This window comes from Mauremys reevesii, linkage group 6, assembly GCF_016161935.1.
Source record: "Mauremys reevesii isolate NIE-2019 linkage group 6, ASM1616193v1, whole genome shotgun sequence".
Classification (NCBI taxonomy): Eukaryota; Metazoa; Chordata; order Testudines; family Geoemydidae; genus Mauremys; species Mauremys reevesii.
Window position 1 is genome coordinate 2934733 of NC_052628.1, and position 19347 is coordinate 2954079.

General features: G+C 63.0%; 1 protein-coding gene across 1 annotated transcript in view; it reads right to left on the reverse strand.

The window, feature by feature from the left end:
* Window positions 1-13675: 13675 nt before the first annotated feature.
* The window catches only part of ARID3C (AT-rich interaction domain 3C), a 130015-nt gene continuing 124343 nt past the window's right edge, over window positions 13676-19347 (reverse strand). The window contains exons 7-8 of the mRNA XM_039544385.1: window positions 17042-17131; window positions 13676-13909 (exon numbers count right to left, since the gene is read on the reverse strand). Of these exons, the coding sequence (XP_039400319.1) occupies window positions 13758-13909; window positions 17042-17131 (242 nt within the window). The 3' untranslated portion in view covers window positions 13676-13757. The remainder of the gene's footprint in view (window positions 13910-17041; window positions 17132-19347) is intronic.

Below are 19347 nucleotides of genomic sequence, written 5' to 3' on the forward strand. Positions count from 1 at the left end.
ACTTCCCTCAAGCCAGTCAGACCCCACCCAGGGCCCTCGCCTGGGCCCTGGCAGCCCTGCCCCGTGGCCAGTACTGGCATGCTGGGAACAAAGCTGAGATGACCCCTTCACTCTGCGGCGCAGGGCAGGGCCCCTGGGCAGCGTCTCTGACTTGGGAGTCAACCTGGTCAGGAATCAGCTGGTCGGTTTGTTCCCCCCGCAGGCCTGAGCCCCCTGCTTGCTCTGGGCAGGGTGGGCATCACGCTTTCCACATGGGCCAGGCTCACCCCTCCCTGAGGCAGCGCAGGGTCGTGACGTTAGGGTAAGGCCCAGGGGAAATGGCTTGTGGGGAGCGCCGGGGCCCGAGGCAGATGCTGACTGCAATTCCCGCTGCCACCCCCGTCCGGGCCTCAGTCCCCCCAGCGACGGGCTCTGAGGTCCTGCGAGAAGGACGTGCAGTGAGCCAGCCTGGGTCGGGTTGGCAGCAGGGCTAGAACCTGGCACCGCAGGCTCAGCCCCTGCAATCAGGATCCTTGGTTTAAAGCGCTCAGTGCCCAGCGGGCACAGGCCTTGCGGAAAGCACTGGGCCCCAGTGTTAACAGCACCGCACCACAGGAGCTCCTGGCGACCGGCAGAAATGCAGCTGCCTCCAAGGCCCGCCCCTGGGCCAACGGAGGGGAAGGCCGGGGCAGGAGCCGGGTGCCCTGTCAGAGGTCAGCGGGGGAGCTACAGGCTTTAAATAACCACCACCCTGGCACTGCCAGGCAGCTGCGAGCCTGACGATCAGCCCCACTCGGGGACTTCGGGCCCTGCCGCCCGTGCACAGATCCACACGCACATCGCTTCACGTACAGGAGCCGGGAAACCCCAGTCCCTCCAGCGGCGCCTGAGAGGGATTCTGGCATTTTTTAGAACGTCATTTCTCAAAGTTCAAGCCACTCGGCGAAGCACCTGGGTTTGTAACTTGGCAGAGCCCAGAAAGCCGGGCTCGGGTTTGTTACTGTTCTAACAAGTTGGTGCTTCAAAATACTGGGCCATTTTTGCCATTCGTTGCCGAGTGAATGGACTGATTCTTTTTGCACCGGTCAAATTCCCAACCCTAGTGAGAGATGGTCCCTGCGGCAAGGAGCCTACAGACAAGGGGTGAAAACAGAAGCACAGACGTCATGCAGCGTGTCAGTCCCAGGGCCAAGATTTGAATGTAGGTCTCCTGAGTCCCAATCCAGGATGCTAGCCACTAGGCCACGCTGCTGCCCGACCATGAACCCTAGAACAGAGCCTGACCCTTCCTGGTCATTAAAGAACATTTTGTGTTCACCCTGGTTAAATGGCAGTATGGCTCTTTTCGCTCTGTCTCCCGAAATCGCCTGTGATTTCACCTAGGAGACTTTATTCTCCACGCCCTCTTAAGTTGGGGTGTGCTGTGTTACAGAGCTGCCCTCTGCCACCCCAGAGGTGGCTGTATTTCTGGGATGGGCAAAGCAAGCCTTGCACTCGGGTTTAAGATTGTGGGACGGAAGGTGCTGCAGAGATTCAGGGGCACTATAATCCTGGGTTAACTAGCTGCAGCTAAGGGCTGGTGTCACGGAGTGTGGGGGAGTCCGGCCCTGCACCCCTTTTCCTGAACTCACAGTGACTCTCAGCCAGCCAGTAAAACAGAAGGTTTATTGAACAACAGGAACACAGGATACAGCCCAGCTTGTGATCGGAGCCAGGACCCCTCGATCTGGCCTTTCTGGGGGTTCTGGGGTGCTTGATCCCCCAGATCCCCCCCCTGAAAACCCCACCCCCCCCCCCCCAACTCCCAAAACTCATTCCTCACCCTTCCCTTTTGTCTAGCCCCAGCCAAGGCTCCCCTCCCCTCCCCAGGCCAGGCCTCATGTACAGCTGCTGACCTGGCTCTCCCTCCCACCCCCACCAACAGCCCTGCTCCACCCACCACACCTCTCCCCTCCCCCTCTGAGACTGAACTGGAGGTGGTCACTGACCTGGGAAGGGGGAGGTTCCCTCTCTCCTCTCCGTCCGCTCAGGCAGGTCCTTCCACTCCACACGTGGACCGTCCACGTGTCATGCTCCACCTCCAGGAGCTCCTCCTCCTCAGGAGCTGGCGTTGGCTTTTTTTTCATCTGGTGCAGCCAGGTCAGGGAGTGGTGGTGTACACGAGTGGTGAAGTGGCGCCCAAAGCTCCAGGCAGGCCACACAGGCCCCAGGGCATCACCATGCTTCGATGGCTCTCGTTCTTCTCCCGTGCCGCAACTTGCAGGTGCTCAGGTTGGGGTGTCTCTCCCTCTTTTCTTCTCATTCTCTCCCATTTCATTCTCCCATCAGTCCCCAGTCCCAGGTCTGAGGCATCTAAATAAGGTCAAAGGTTGTTTTTTTGTTTGGGGGGGCCTTGAAGCAGCCTCAGAGCCAGGAGAGCCCTGCCTCCTTTGCTGCTGCTGGACCCCCTTGTCTGGCTTCCCTTCTTGCACAGCTTTGTCTGGCTTCCCAGATGGGGCGGGGCAGGCACAAAAAAACCTTGAGGGCACCACCCACCATCCCAACCTCCCATCCCACCTGCTGGTGGTGGTCGACTGGCTTTCTCCTGCCTGGCGGCCACCCGGGTTCCCACCCACCTTGGCCCCACCCGATCCACCCGATACCCCAGGCCCATCCCACCAGCCACTTCTCTTCCTTCACCACCCACCACTTCTCTGCCTGCTCTCTCGGTCCTCCCAGGACTCTCGTCTTCTCCCACCTGTGGTCCTGGGTCGTGTCTGTCTGAAGGTCGCATCAAAGTCGCAGACAGCATCCAATCAAGCCACAGCAAAGCCCTCTCTCCCTGATCCACCTCAGGGCTGAAGGTGGCCAGGCTCCCTTGAGGGCAGGGCAGGGTCAGAGGCTCCCCAGGGCTCAGTGAGCAGCAGGGCCAGAGCCTGGCATCTTCGTCAGGGGTGAGGCGCAGCCAGCGTTTTGCTCCATCCTGGGTTGAGGTATCGCTCTCCCAGAGGTCAGGAGCTCGAGAGGCATTGGAGCCAGGGATAGCATGGCACAGGCATGGATAGAGAGTCGATATGGGGATTGCGGGACCTGACCCACCCCGAGGCCAGGCCCGAGGCTTCGAGGGGGGCAACCCACTGGGGCGCCCACTGGCCTACTGGACGACTGGAGCTCCAGGTCCTCTCTTCCAGTCTTCCCAGGTCCTGGGGGTCTTCGCCTCGCGGGTAACCCGGGTGGGAGCATCCACCCAGGCTGTGTTGGGAGGTGGACAGTCAAGGGATGGAACAACTGTGCGCAGGCTGTTGGGAAAACAGGTGTCAGTACAGGCTGGGCCTGGTGATCAGAGGGTCAGCTGAATGGAGCAGGAAGATCAGAGCAGGGGGCCTCGGGAACCAGCCTTTGTCCCCCTGGAATAGATCCACTAGGGTCATCCCCCCCTCCCACCAACCACCCCCACACACACACACATCCCCATCCCATGGTGGGCTTCATATGCTTCACAGCCCACACACCATAGTGATGACGGTTCCGACAGTCCCACCACATAGTTAGTTCCCCTGGTTGTTATTTGCCCACTAGCCTTGCCCTTTTCTTTTGCTGGGGAGTTGAGTTTCCTGGACCGGGTTTTTCTCGCATCGCGCGGCCCATCAGACCTGCCAGCCGTCCAGACGCCGTTCTGCCAGCCCTGCCTTGCCCACTTCTTTCTCCCCTGCCCTCCAGCCAGATTCCCACGCCCCGCTCCGTTCTCCTCGCCTCTCCTCCCGACTCTCCAGGACGGGCTCCACCACCTCCTCCCCTCTCCCCTTCCATCCCCCTCCGTCTTCTCCTCTCCCCATAGGCCCCCCCCTCGCCCTCCTTCTATAGGTTCGTAGGAAACCCAGTAGAGTCCTGGGCTGGTGCCTGTATGCAAACAGCAGGAGAGGTAAGTCCCAGTCATGAATGTTTTGTGCTGGTGCATGAATGCCCCGTTTTTCCGTATGGCCCAGCGCGCTGGCCTCTGGTCTGCCCAGCTGGTCTGGGGGTGGGGACTGGCGCCCCCCCAGCTGGGTCGGACCCCGCATTTGGAAAGTTGGACCGGACTCCCACATGAAGGAAGACTCCCCCCACCCCCCCACCGAGGCAGCGCATCCGCCCCGCCGGGTGCCACCGGGGTCCCGCGCCGCCTGCTGGGTATCAGACAAGGCCAGGTACGTGGCGAAACGGGCATTTCTTCCTCCAATTTGTACCACCACCAAGAGTGATTTCTTCCACCTTGCACCTTGGAATGGCACATGGCCATGATGCTCTTCTATGGCTCTGCCCTTTTCCCTGCTCCCCCCACTTCCTCCAGGCCTGCCCACCCTCGGCAGTCTGGATTACCCCAGCTGCGGAAGGATTGGTAAAGACCAGTAACATAGTAAAAGCCTCCAGGCCCCTCCGCCTGGTGCGGCAGATTCTGCCTGGTGCTGTGAGGGGATGTCAGCCAGGAGGGGGGGGGCTGGTAAACTGGAGGTAGGCCAGCCAGCCTGCCTCTCCCCTCCCCAGCCTCCCCCCTCCCCCCAGGAACCCCTCCTCCCCCCCCCCACCTCTCCCAACCTCCTCTCTCTTCCTGCTCCTCTCTCTCTGTGCTGCATTGGGTCTGTCTGTGGTTGGGGTTTTCTGCTTTCTGGGACTTTCTCTCTGGGCTGCCTGGAACTCACCAGCTGGGGACTCCTGGGGGCTGGGGCTGGAGGGCTGTGGCTGTCTCTGGGGCTCTCTGCTCTGGGTCTCTCTCTGGGCTTCCCCTCCCCACCAGGTTAGGCCTTTCGGCCGGCCCCCACCAGGTTTCCCGTGTGCAGGGTGCAGTGCCCGTCTCGTGACTGGTACCACACGGGTCTTGCAGTCTGCCTTTGGGCCCCTGGAGGCCCCTCCTCCCCCCATTAGGGCCTCTGGCCTGTACTGGGGGGCCCCCCCTCCTTGGGCCCTCCCCCTTGACCCCCACTTGCACTCCCATCCTCACACCACCTTCAGGTCCCATCAGGCCACAGGGTCAGGTAGGCATCAGGTCCCACCACCCCCACCGATTCCACGCCACCACGCCAGCCGGCCCCCAGCCCACCTAGTGCCCTCCCTCCCCCACAGGCCCCAGTCACCTCCACCCCTCCCAGAGCAGGCCAGGCCAGGCAGCCCCCCCAGCCCCCCCTTGTGCAGGAGCTGCCAGTGACCTGGGCCCCCACCCAGGCAGCCCTCACCTGCCACCCCCTCTCCCTGCCTGCAGCCCCCCTCCCTCCCCTCTCAGCCTGGCGCGCAGGCTTTTTCCTCCCTCCTCTCTCCTCTCCTCCTCCCTCTCTCCTCTCTCTCTCCTCTCCTCTCCCTGCTGCTGCTCCTCCTCCTCCCTCCCTCTCCTCTCCTCTCTCCCTCGCCTCCCTCTCCAAGTCCAGCCCTCCCCGCTCGCCTCCTCGGCGGGCCGGGCTGATCCCGGCCTCCCCCTCCCCGCCGGCGGCCTGGGCTGCTCCGGCTGGGGCTCGGCTCCTCCTCCCTCCCCCTCCCCCTCCCTCCCCCGAGGTCTCGGGAGCTCCCTCGCCCTCCTCCCCACACTCGCTTCTGTGCCCTCCCAGCGCCTGCCTGGGCCTGCATCTGCTGCTGTGCACTAGAGCCGCTCTGCCTGGGAGCTCCCAGTCTCTCAGCTCGGCAATCAGCCTCCTTCCCCAGCCGGCTGCTCTGCTCCAGCCCTGCCTTGCTGCTCTCACAGCTTCCTCTGCTCTGCTAGGGCCAGCTGCTCCTGGCCTCTCTCACACTTGTGCCTGCCTGCTCTGCTCGCCCTGGGGGGCCCCTGCCACCCCCGGGCCCCTGGCCTCTGCAGACCCCTGGGGCGCTCGCTGGCCTGGGAGGTCCAGCCTCCCTCCGCCTGTGGGACCCCTCGCTGGACTCCACCAGGGCCCCTGCCAGACTCTGCCCCGCTTCTGTGAGACTCTGTTACCCCAGCTCTTTGCCCTGGCTCGCCTCAGCTTTCCTGCCCCCTCTCGCCCAGTCAGTTACCCACCACCCCAGTCCACGGGAGTCCGGGACCCCGGCCCCACCAGTCACTCCAGCGCAGCTCACGGTGCCAGCCAGCCAAAACTCAGTCACCCCTGTCAGACAGACAGCCAGCCAGGAGCCCAGCTTGTGATCGGAGCCAGGACCCCTCAATCTGCTCTTTCTGGGGGTTCCAGGCTTTGATCCCCAGCCTAGGATCCAAAACTCCCCACCCCAGCCCCCAAATCCCCAGCAGAGATCCCCACCCAGCCCCACCCCCTCTCCCAAGCCACCCAGCTCATCCCTCCCCACCCTCCCCTCATGTTACCAGGACCTCCCCTCCCCACCTCAGGCCACCGACAGAGACTCCCACTCCACCACCACAGCTGGGCAGGAGCTGAGACACCCTCAGTGCCCAAGGAGGGGTGGGTGACGTCGCCATGCCCAGGAGATGGCGAGGAGGAGAGCACCCCACAGCTCAGGGCTGGATGCCACCATGAACATTCACCAGCCCAGGCATGACTCCCCCTCGCCTGCCCCAGTCATGGAAGACCCAGATGCTTTGCCCCATCTATCCCGGCAACCCCACCGTGCCCAGGAGAGGCCAGTGGCACCGGTGCCCAGCCCTCCCGGGATTCCAGGTGTGGCCGGGGCTGTCCGAGACCCCAGCCTGCGGGACCGCGCTGGCTTTGAAAACAAGCCTCTCGTCCATCGTTACTGGGGGGAATCCATCAGGGCTTCCAACACAAAATCAAAGCAGGGTGGGGTAGATGGGTCGGACTCACCCCTGCGGCGCCTCCTGCTGGTGACTCCAGGGAATTAGCTCGTTTCAGCTCTGGAGCGCCCTCTGCAGGCCGGTGATCCGCCTGTCCTCTGGCCCGAGTCCCTCCCTGGACCCGGTGCCCTTTCACATGGGGTGCTGCCCCCTGGCAGTAACCCCGTTCTCTCTGGATCTCCCCTCCCCAGGGAACCCCCACCCTCTATCCCCACCTCGCCTCAGTGTATGGCCACTGCCAGTCATTGTCTAGCCCCACGCCTGGGGCAGGCTGCAGTATCAGCCACTCAGCACTGGCAAGGAGGGTTTGGACCTGCTGCCTTGGCCTCCCCCTGGGCTGCCCCCTGCAACCACCAGTACCGGTTAGCCCAATGCCAGGCCGCAGCCTGGGGCTTTCCAGGCTGGAGCTCCCCAGCTCCTCTGCCTTTCCCCAGCGCTGCTCCCCTCAGGTACCCAGTCTCTAGCTACCTACAGCCAGACCCATCAGAGAGAGCCTGCCTTTGCTTCTGGCTTCCCTGCCTTCTTATCAGGCCCTGGGGCTCAGTTTGGGGCGTGGCCCCAGCTGCAGCCACTTCCCCGATCAGCCCAGCCTAAAGGTGGCTTTCCCCCGCCACAGCCCCTTCCCAGGGCTGTTTTTAACCCCTTCAGGGCCGGAGCAGGGGACCACCCTGCTACAGGCGGATATTTACGGGCCATAACTCCCCTGCCCGATGCGGCCTCCGTAACAAATGGCCACTTTGCTTTTCGCCAGCTCCGGTTATTGGCACCGTACTGACCGTGTCTCCTGCCCGCCTCCCCTCCCGCGGGTCAGTGAGGCATCAAATGAACGCGGCAGCAGCCAGCAGGGGCTGCCTTCCCTGCCAGCGGGGAATGCGGTCGGCTTTGGCCCCACGTCGAGCGCCCAACAAACTGCAAATCATGGTGAGGAAACAGGCCTCATTTCCCACCAACCTCCCCTAGGCCTAATTAACCCAACTGCTCAGCCTCTAATTAAGTCATCTTCTTCCTCTCGAGCCAGCAGCGCCTCCTGTCCACACAGCACAGTCCTGCGGCCTCGTTCACGGGCCTGCAGAGACTACAAGTCCCAGGGTGCCCCTCAGCTCAAGCTGGAGTGTGGCATACTGGGAGCTGCCTGCCCTCTGGCCAGAAGAAGGGGGTTGTGGTTTGGGGCAGTACCTGAGCCGATGCACAGTGTTTCCTGTGCCCTGCCCCTTTAAACGTCTCAGGCCTCTCGCTGCACGTGGAGACAGTGGCCATTTTGTTGCTGCATGTTAGAGAAGGAGATGTGCACACTGTGCTCTCCTGCGGAAGCACGTTATAGCCACCACTGGGGTACCAGGGGGTTCTCTGCCCTGGGTTACACAGGTCTATCTAGAGGACCACAATAGGTCCTCCTGGCCTGTGAACCCACGTGGCCTCAGGAGGGGATTGAACCAGAGACATTCCCCATTAAAACAAGGCCCTCTGCTGCTTGAGTTACAGGAGCAACTCCCCTACCTGGTAGCAGCTGCAGGCTGTTATCCTCTGCAACACACCAAGCAGCAGGCACCCCGTGTATGGCAAGGCAGCTGCATATCAGGCACGGCCTAGTGTTACGCTCGTTGCCCAGCAGCGTGGAAAAGCCACCAGGAGATGTGGCCTGTCAGTAGGTGGGGGGGCCTGCAGGCCCAAGGCCTCTCCCGTGCTGCTCCGGGGAAGGATTCAGGCAGAAACTAGGGCTCATGTTTGCTGGCACATGCCTGGTATCATGGTCCGTGTCCTGGTGCTGCTGATCTCTCCGGGCCTGCCCTGCCCTGCCCCCAGAGGCACCTCGCAGTGACACCTGCCCCCGTCTGCAGGGGACCCCCTGGCTCTGAGTGAGTTGGGGGGCAGAGCCAGCTGGTGGGGGTCTGACTCCATTTAATGATGTCAAGGCCAGGAGACCCCAGACTAGTCTGAGCCCCTCCTTGACCCCGAGCACAGACCCTCCCTAGCGCTCCCCACAGCCCCACCGGCAGCTGGCCAGGACCCCCACTGAAAGGGAGCAGATCGGCACCCTGGGGGCTCTGAGTCTCCAGGCAGGTGGAGAGATCCCCTGAGAGTCGGTGTCACCCCAGCTCCAAGTCCAGCTGTGCTGGGGTTTTGCTGGTGCCTCATCTCCAGGGATCTGTCCACGGGCCCTGGGCTCGGCCCTCCCCCATCCTGACCAGAGGCCTGAGCCCGGAGGTGAAAGCCGTGGGGCCCACGTGGGGAACGCCCCTGCAGACTGGTCACCGGGAGGGCTTCCTGCCCCGTCCCAGCCAGGGCGCCTGCTGGAAAAAGCCCTTCGGAGAGGGGGCAGCTGGAGGACGCGTTCGGTCCGCGCTGAGCAGCAACGGATGGGGCTGGGCGTGACGTTAAGGGAGCACATCTCCGGGGTTTGCAGTCACCCCCTGCTCGGCTGGGGAGGTGGCCACGTAGGGGGTGCAGGGAGGCTCTGGGGGGCACCCCGGGAGCGTGGAAGTCATTGTCTGCTGGGGAGGAGGTTGTGAGGCCTCATGGGCTGTAAAGTGCTTTGAGACCCCCGAGGAGCAGCACGGCAGGTGGGTTCGACCCGCTGGGTCTTTCCTTTCCTGGCTTGTGGGCGGGTTGGCACCAGTACCGGGCTGGAGCACTGGGCTGTCAGAGGGCAACGCGCCACCTACTGAGTTGCCAGCTTCATGGCCCCTAGCTCTGGGGGGTGTCTCCTGCCCGCATGCGAGGGTCTGTGGGTTCAGCTGCACTGCCCACATGACTGTTAATGGGGCAGAGCTGCAGACTGGATGTCACCTGGTGTGCGGTGAACGTCCCCTCCTCGCCCCGGGCCCCTCGGAGGGCCCCTGGGGACCGCAGCCTGGCCTGAGCTATTGAGCCGATTATCTCGCTGCGCCCAGTATGGATTTGCCAATCCATCCGCTGGAGGCGTGTGTTGGCTGATAACAGCCAGCTCGCTGCACAGATGCAATCACAGCGCGGCCAAAGGGAATTCAGCCAAGATGGGCTTTATCCTCGGGGCTGGGCCCCCTGGGGCCCGACCTCCAGGGGCCGCAGTGCTGCCTAGCGGGCGTGCCTTCCCACCCCTGCTGCCCCTGAATGCTAGCCTTGTGCTTGTCTTCCTGTCCCGCTCCGGCGGTTGGCCCCAGGGACTATAACAACCTACCACTGCTGCACACAGGGAAGTGCTCTCCGTTGGCTCCAATGACAGAGGCCTGCGCTTTTGGCCTGGAAAGTCCCAGGCGCAGTCCCCCCGGATGGGAACAGCATGCGATGGATGCGGGGGAGGATGGGGTCCACGCCCTGTGAAATGGCCATACAGCCACAACCCTCCTGGCCCAACGGTCCCTGCTAACGCCCTGCAGCAGGTGCCCTGCTACCCCTGGTCTGGGCTCCCACCACCCTTCTGCCAATGCCTCCCCTCCTGGCGCCATCCTGCCAGGTCCGAGGCTCTGCTGAAACGTGGGCTGGTTCTGCCATCGGCCCGGTTTGTGCTCGGGCCTGAGCAACCAACAGACCTGTCACCACGCTCGACCTGGGCCGGCCTTAAACCCCGATCTCTGGAGAGAAACGGGAACAGAAGAGGCCCCCGTCCCAGCACCCTGAGCGGTGTGGGCTTAGCCCCCTCCTCACCGCCACTTTGCCCTGGCAAGGCGGCACCCTTGGGAGACCCGCGCCTGACCCGATGCTACGGTGCACAGCCAGGAGCTCAGACCATGCCCAGGGACTCCCGGCCTGAGGGCAGGGGGCACTGTGGGTACCGGGAACGCCAGACACAAGACAGGCAGCTGAGAGCTCAGTGAAAAGCAGCATTTTTATTGTCCGAACGCACTGGAACTCAGAGCAGCCGAAGGAAAATGTCTCTTTCGTCCTTTTTTGGTTACTGTTTATTTGATTCCCCTGAGCAGCACAATCCAGCTCCCACTGAGCGCACTGGATCAACTCCGAACCCCACGAGAGAAGAAACTGAACGGAGGAAAACCAAGAAACCTCGGAAAGCTTCATACACAGCGAGCGAAAGCGGCACAGCCTCGAACCCTAACAGCCTAGCACAGCAAAGGAAGAGAGCAGACAGACAGACAGACAGACACATAGACAGAAGTAAGATCATTCTCTGCTTCCTTTCCCCTTCTCCAGGTGCTACTGGCCTTGCAAAGTGAAAGCCAAGTGCCTGAGGCACTGGATCTTTGGTACAAGAGCTTTGAAAGTCAACCGCAGCCCCAGCCACCCACCCCCTGGCTCAGTCCGGTTCCCCGTCCTCCAGGGCCGGTGGAACGGCACCATAACTGTCCGTCTCTTCCAGCGACGCCGGGCGCGGATGCGGTGCCCACCACGTCGCAGCGGGATGGGCCGGACGCAAAGCTGGCAGTGAGGCTCCGCCCAGGGGCTGCCAGGCCCACCCTGGCGCCGGCAAGCTGGGAGCCTTGGCATTACACATCCGTTCCTTCCCGGCGCGCCACCGGGAGGCAGCTCTGACGGGAGCCCCGGGGGCACAGGAGGAGAATCCTCTTCAGGGAAGAGGGCGTCTTTGGTCAGTTGCAGGATTATCATCATTTGACGATTTGGGAAGATGAAAGGGGGATTCAAACCAGGAAGCACCCGTGCCCGCGGGCCGCGGCTCTGAGTCTGCCGACAGCTCCGTGGCCCTCAGCCGGGCAGGGCTCTCCTGGCCTCGCCCTGCAGCAGAAAGCACTGAGGGTGCAAGGACCACTCAAGCCAGACTCTGGGTGTCCCCCCACCCCCAGCACCCGCCGCCAGCCTGGCGCTTGGCACATCCTGGCGCACAATGAGGTAGACGTGAGGTTAGATCTGCTTGTTCCCTTCTTTAGTACCACAGCAATTTACATGCACACAACCGACCCCCCCAGCCCTGGGCGAGGCGCGAGTGGAGGGAGGGAAGGAAGGCGGCATCCCACCGCGGTGGGCAAGGGCCCTGCAGGGGTGGACGAGGTAGTGCCATGTGCTCCCCACCTGGCTGCTTTGCTCGTTGCATCTCTGCACAGTGAGGTATTTGGGGGGGTCTTTGCAGCCAGGTGGGGGGAGGGAGTAGATGGGGCTGGGCAAACCCACAGCTGGCATCTGGGGGGGGGGGGCTGGAGCTCAGTGCCACGATGGTGACAACAGTGGGGCAAAGTGGGCTACCTGCTCGCAGAGGCTGCCCCCTCCTGACTGCATGCTCTAGACTCCGCCCACCACCTATGCCCCACCCTCCCCTAGACTCCGCCCCTTCTCAGCACATTCTGCCCCGCCCACAAGCCCTAGCGCCTCTGCCCTGCCCCCAACCGCCCCCCAACCAACTGACCTGCTTCAGATCGCTCCCCGCCAGCCCCTCTGCGCCAGGTGCCCAGCTTTCGGGGGGGGGGGTGGAGGAGAGCGTACCCCCCCCGCCCCCATGGGGGGAGGGGAAAGCCAGCCGGGCCGCATGCTGCCACCTCTGTGCAGTCACCTGTGCATCGCTGGAGCCCCACAGCTGCCCTGCCCCCACCCCCCCGAATCCTCCCATCCCCACCTTCAGTGGGTCCCGCTCTCCCTCTGACCCACCCCCACCATCTCCCCAACACCTGGCTGCATCCCCCCACCCCAACACACTGGGGCCATCTCGTCTGCTGCCCCCGCCCCAGCCCAGAGGCCAGGCGCCCCTCCCCGCAGGTGCCTCCCATGTTCACTGCAGCCCCCGCCCTGCAGTGCTGAGGCCAGGCGGGGGAGGCTCTGCAGGCGATGGGGGAGGAGGGTGGGTTACAGATTGGGGGAGGGGACATGTCCTGCTTTTTTAATATGACAATTTCAGGGGCAAAACCCCATTTGGCCCTGGGCCAATCGCCCAGCCTGGCTGCCTCAGCTGAGCCCCACCTGCCTCTGGGGCCGTGCCCTCCACGCCTTACCCTGCCTCTGCCCGTGCCTGGAGGGGGCAGGGATCCCGCCCTGCGAGAGCCTGGTGAGGTTTGGCACCAGAGGGCTTGGCGGGATGTGTGCTGAGCTCCCCAGCGGCTGCGGAGACCCACGTGCCCGCAGCTCAGCGGGCAGAGCCGGGCGCCTTGGGGCTGGGGATTCCTGGCTTAGGTGGGCGCTTTGAGGTAACCACTTTAATGCCACGAATCCTCCTTACACCTCACGGTCCAGCTTCTCCAAGTGCCCTGCTCCTCTCCCGCCCTGGGGGCTTGTGGGTGGAGGAGGGGAGCACGGGGCAGGGGGGACGGCGCAGGCCCGCAGGGGCTGCCCTCCCTGTAGCCCCAGTGCAGGGTTGTGCCCCCCCAACTCCACGGGGAGGGAATTTAGTACTGGAGGTAAAGGTGACTTGAGAGAGGAGGGGCAAAGAGCGCCCAGCAGCAGAGCTAGGAGCTGCCTGGCACTGGAGCCCAGACACCACTGTGAGGGGCTGCTGGCCCCAGCTGGCCTCCAAACAGCCCCCCTGCTCCCCCCAGGGCTGGAAAGCCGTGTGTGCCCAGCCAGCCCGCAGGGAGAGGGGATTGCACGTGGGCGTGCTGGGGGGAACGTGCTGTGTGCACGTGCGTGGAGTATCACACGTGAGTGTGTCAGGGCGGTGTGCATGCAGCTCCCTCTGCCCGCTCAGCGGCTGCCTGGACACAGGAGCAGCCACATTCCCCGCCCCCACCCCCACCCCCACCCCACTTTCCGGCTAAGGTCAAGTCCAAGTGTGTGCAGTGAAAGCCAAAGTACTCAGTGCTCCCAGCCCGAGCCCCACGGGCCAGAGCCCCTCACCCCACAGCAGCCCGGCCAGAGCCCCTCACCCCACAGCAGCCTGGCCAGAGCCCCACGGGCCAGGGCAGCCCAGCCCGAGCCCCTCACCCCACAGCAGCCCGGCCAGAGCCCCTCACCCCACAGCAGCCCGGCCAGAGCCCCCCCACCCCGCCCCAGCTGGTTGCTACGTCCCAGGTGGCCAGGGCAGAAGGGGGCTTGCTGAGCCAGAGGTGGGGGACACGCATGCAGACGGCATGTTGTGGGTGCTCCCCTGGGACTCTGGACTTTGACTCCAAGTTGTTTTATTACTGAGGGGGCTGGCGGGGGTCTGGGGAGGGGGCCCTCAGCGTCTCTCCCTCTCTCACGGCGAGGCACTGGCGGGAGTGTGACTGCGTGAGGAGGCCGAGAGCCGCTGGTTCTGCGCGGGCACCGGGCTCGACCGGCCGTGGGAGCTCCTGCTGCTGTTGCTGCCGGATGCCCCCGGGACAAGGGGTCTGCGGGCAAACAGGACACCTGTGGGAGCAAAGAGACACAGGGTGACCCAGCACGCCCCTGAGGGCACCGCAGAGCCCACGGCATGGGGATCGGGCACCCCCAGCTACGGTGCCCATGGGCACGGGCCTGGCCTGAGGGCCCTGCGCTATCCTGCCCTTGCGTTCCCCCTCCCCACACCCCATGAGTCCCCCTGTGCTCCCCCATTAGTCCCCCGGCACCCCGGTCCCTTCGAGATCCCACCCTGCAATTTCAGCCTTTTCCCCAGATTTATCCGAGCAGCTGCTTTGCTACAAAGATGGCGGTGCTGCATTTTCCCAGGCTTTGCTGCCCAGGATCGGGCCTGACAGCGCTGCCAGCCCCGGGCCTTCACCTGGAGCCATGCTAGGGGTGCCCCCTCCCACCCTGATCCCGTACACTGGCCCCTGCCCCTGATCCCGGCTAGAACCCAGCTCTCCTGGCACCCAGGCTGCTCCCATGGGGCCTGGCCACCTCTCTGCCCATGCGCCTGGGCAAAGGCCTCTCTGGTGCCACTCTGCCAACTCCCAGCTTGGCCCAGCTGGGCAGCAGAGCAGGGCCCACACGATCCCATCACAGGCAAGGGAAAAGCAGAGCAGTGCACCAGCCGGCCCAGGCGCCAGCGACTCCTGGCAGGTGCCCGCTACAGCCTCTCACTCCGCCCGTTGCAGCCGGGCTCAGGAACCCAGACGCTGTGAGCAGAGGATGCCAGGCCTGCAACAGCCGCCCAGAGGAGACAGCCATGGGGGGGCAGGGGACGGGAGTGGTCCCCTGGGACATCTGGGGCCCGGCCCTGGGAACACAGTCAGGGCCTCTCCTGTGCTGGCCAGGGGCTGGGGGCTCCCTGGCTAGCTCCTGCCCCCCCTGCTCCCCCAGATTTGAGGCCACAGGCCTGTGACAGGCTCAGCCTGATTGGCCTGAGCTACAGGAGCAGCTGGGGGCCGGGGTGGTACCAGGGCAGGGTGGCAGCTCCTGCGCCCGCAGCAGCGCGTTGGTGCCAGCGTGCGTGTGTCGCGCGTGGGGAAATCCCCACTCTGCCACCTCGCCAGCAGCCACCGCTGGCATCAGCGCCCGGAGGAGAGGAGCTGGGGGCAGCTGCCGGCCAGCGTCAGAGGCACATGTGAGCTGCGAGGAGCACGGCCGGGGGCCCGGAGCCCATGTCGAGTGTGACAGGCTGTCGGGAGAACCGGGATCTAGGCAGGGAGGGATCGTCATGAAGCCAGGACCTTTGTCTTGAACTGTCCCCTTGCTCACGCGAGAGCCCCATGTCTGGGGCAGCCCACGGGAAGAGGGGCAGGCATGTGCCACGCACAGGGGAATCCCTCTCGCTCCCACCACCAAGTGAGACCAAGTCCCCTCCAGCCATGTCCAGCACCCGCTTCACCACTGGCTGCACGGTGACGCCCTCCATGGGCTCGCCCCGGCTGGCCCTCCCCATGGTCCCGTCCCAGAGGGCGCAGGAGCCGTCTCCTCTGCAGCCCCTCCGCCCGTCTCTGGCTCCAGAGCTTTCTCCTGCCCGGCCCCTGGCTCGGAGTCTCCCCCCACCGCTGCCTAGTGCCTGGCGCTGGGCCCGGCCTGGAGCCGTGGGGAGCAGCTGGCTCCTCGCGGCAGACGAAGGGTGGTACAGACCCAGGGCTCTGATCGGCCCTGACCTTTCCGGAGAGTTAAATATTAAACTGCTGTCAAGTCCAGGTTGATATTTTAATTGGGGCAGCTCAGCGGGGCTAGGAGGCGTCTCCAGGGGGCAGCGGGGTGACCCACTTAGCCAAAGCGGGAACACTTAAAGGGACAGGCCCCCCGATTGCATGAAACCTTCCCTGCCATTCCCATGGGGTCTCTCGGCCGAGGGGCTGTCGCTGCTCTGCTCAGAAACAGAGCCTTGATCCATTGCAGTTCGTGAGCCGTGAAAAGGGTGGGAGATTCTGGAGCATTCAGGCTCCCCGCTGAACTCCAACTTTCTGGGCCGTGCCCTCGGCTCTGAAAACAGATCTGTCCCCGCCTGCATCTCTGCTCCCAGCCACGCCTGAGAACATGAGAACGGCCATCCTGGGTCAGACCAATGGTCCATCCAGCCCAGGATCCTGTCTGCCGACAGTGACTGGGACCAAGTGCTTCAGAGGGAGTGACCAGAGCAGGGCAATTATCTAGTGATCCATCCTCTGTCGTCCACTCCCAGCTTCTGGCAGGCAGAGGCTAGGGACACCCAGAGCATGGGGGTTGCATCCCTTCCCAGCCTGGCTAATAGCCATTGATGGACCCATCCTCCATGAACTTCTCTAGTTCTTTTTTGAACCCAGTTATACTTCTGGCCTTCACAGCATCCTCTGGCAAGGAGTTCCACAGGTTGACTGTGCGTTGTGTGAAGAAATACATCCTTTTGTTTGTTTTAAACCTGCTGCCTATTAAGTTCATTGGGTGACCCCTGGGTCTTGTGTTATGTGAAGGAGTAAATAACACTATGACCCTCAGCAAAAGTGTTCGTACCAGCACTTGTATGGCACCCATCACTGTGGTGTCTGGGCATGCTGCACGTGGTTTAGATTAAAGGCCGAGGATCTAACCGTGAAATTCACCCCTGTGCAGAGCGGCTGGTACCCCTTGGGGTGCCGGTGATTACTGGGGTTCGTAGCCCTTCTGCCAGCCCACTGGCATGAGAGACACTTTGCCAGCGGGTTTCACGGATGGACGTTTGTGGACAGCAAAGGACCGTTGAGATTCACGGATCTTGGTTCCATTCCTGGCTCTGGAAGGTGAGTTCTCCAGCGGGCACGAGCGGGGGAGCCGCTGTCCACTGCCTTGGCTGCAGCATAAGTCCGTCCATCTGTCTGTGCCAGTCCTGAGTCCCTACCCCCGCGCTATGGCCAACTGATCCTGCTGTAATTAAAGCCCAGGTCTCTGGTGCTCCCCCCGCGCCTGCCTGCCCACCCAGCGCCCTCCACTACCAAATCGACTGCTCACCAGGGCAATCTGCAGCTCTGCCTCCCCGCCCCCACCTGCCCGGCCCTGCCACTTCATTACAATGGATTTTATAGTCAAGACATCAGCCTGAAGGAAGGACTCGCCGGCCAGGCAGTGGCTATAACTTATTGGATTTCCTGGCCGCAATTACACGGGCCGAGCAGCCCTTCTATTTACCTGTGTAGACAACTCCATTTATTTCTATTGACATGTTGATGCTGCTAATGCCGTTGGTGGACAGGTTCAATGCGGTCTCCTGTCTGTCATCTGGGGGAAAGGAAAGACCGATATGAGCAACGAGACAGGCCTGCCTGGGAAACACAGCTAGTGAGATGGGCCCCCACCCGCCCAGCCAGCTGCCTGACCCCGTTTGCCTCTCCGGGTTAGCAACTGGGCCGTTTCCTCCCCGGCTTTGCTGGGGCAGAGGGTGGGATCTTGCAGGGCCGGGCTGGAGGAGCAATTCCCATCACTCCCCATGGCTGCTGCGTCTGTTGGAAGGGAGAGTCTCGTCACGCCCTGGGGCACGTGGTGCCGCCTTGCACGATAACGTCCTGGTGTCATCAGGCAACAGCGATTGGCTTTGACAGGCTCCCCCAAAAGTGACATCCCATGAGCAGCGGCAGTAGGATACAAGATCTGGTCATCACAGCCTGCCCCCATCCATCCATCTCTACCTCTCCACTTTTCATACGTACTCCTCTCGCTGTCCATCGATACGTACTCATCTATCTGCCTGTCCATCCAGCTATAGGTACCCCTCTGCCTACATCCCCAGCCATTCCTTGGTATGTCCTCCCTACCTCCTCTTCTATACGTACCCTGATCCATCCATCCCTTGTCCATCAGTCCATCCCCACACACCCCCTTCCATCCATCCATCCCTCCATCCATCAGTCCATCCATCCATCCCTCCGTCCATCAGTCCATCCCCACACACCCCATTCCATCCATCCATCCATCCCTCCGTCCATCAGTCCATCCCCACACCCCCGTCCATCCATCCATCCCTCCGTCCATCAGTCCATCCCCACACCCCCTTCCATCCATCCATCCCTCCGTCCATCAGTCCATCCCCACACCCCCTTCCATCCATCCCTCCCTCCGTCCATCAGTCCATCCCCACACACCCCCTTCCATCCATCCATCTAGCTATAGGTACGCCTCTGCCTACATCCCCAGCCCTTCATTGGTATGTCCTCCCTACCTCCTCTTCTATACGTACCCTGATCCATCTAGGGTGACCAGATGTCCCGATTTTATAGGGACAGTCCCAATTTTGGGGTCTTTTTCTTATATAGGCTCCTATTACCCCCCACCCCATCCCGATTTTTCACACTTGCTGTCTGGTCACCCTAGATCCATCCATCCCTCCATCCATCCTCACATGCCCCATCCATCCATCCGTTCATCCATCCATCCATCCCCACGTGCCCCCTTAGATCCATCCATCCAACTATAGGTACCCCTCTGCCTCCCCCCCAGCCATTCATTGGTATGTTCTCCCTACCTCCTCATCTATACGTACCCTGATCCATCCAGCTCTAGGTACCCTCTGTCCGTCTATCTGCCTTTCCCAGACCCGAAGAAGAGCTCCATGTGCTCAAAAGTTTCTATTTCACCAACAGAAGTTGGTCCAATAAAAGACGCCCCCCCGCCCCTTGTCTCTCTGCCTAACCCGTCTAGCTCGCTGCCTCTACACCCCCCACACCCCTCTATGCCACACACCTACTGTGCCTCTGTCTGTCTGTCTGTCCAGCCACAAGTGTCCCTCCCGGTCTGGATCAGACATTCCCCCCCCTCAAATCCATCGGGGGCTGGATTGAGCTCACCGCCATGATGCCGGATCACACCACCAGAACATGGGGTGCCCGCCCCGTCCCCGTGTTGGCAGGTTCTCATTCACCCCTGGGCCGGGGGGGAGGGGGTGTGTGCCAGCAGCGGGCCCCACCCCAGGGCAGTTCTGCTATGGCTGGTGCCTGCAGCAACGTTACACAACATGAGCCCCATGAAAACCCGGCTCGTTTCCCCGCCCAGACGGCCAGGAGAGCCGCACGGGGGAGGGGGGGTCAGACACCCCACGGCTGAGCAGTGTGGGGGTGACTAGATGAGCGGGCTCTGACTGAACCTGCCCCACGCAGGGAAGGGCTGGACTGCGTCCGCTCAGCCGTTCTCCACTGCACTCCCTCCTCTGAGCTCCAGGAGCTCCAGCCCCCTCTCCACCGGCCGCACCCCCCCCGGCCCCCTGTTATAGCCACAGCGACAGACATGAAGGGATCCTGCGGTCCCTTAACACCACGCAGGGCTGCTGGGCAATGCTGCCTCGGCGCAGAGAATCACCCACACGACCTGGCCCCCCCCCGACAGTGAGCAGCCCCGAGCCCGCTTAGCGTCAGAGTCCGGAGCACGTCACAGCCCACGACGGTGCAGCTGTGCAGGAGTGACGACCGGCCGGCCAGTGAGGCTGCGATGCCCGCTCCTGCCCG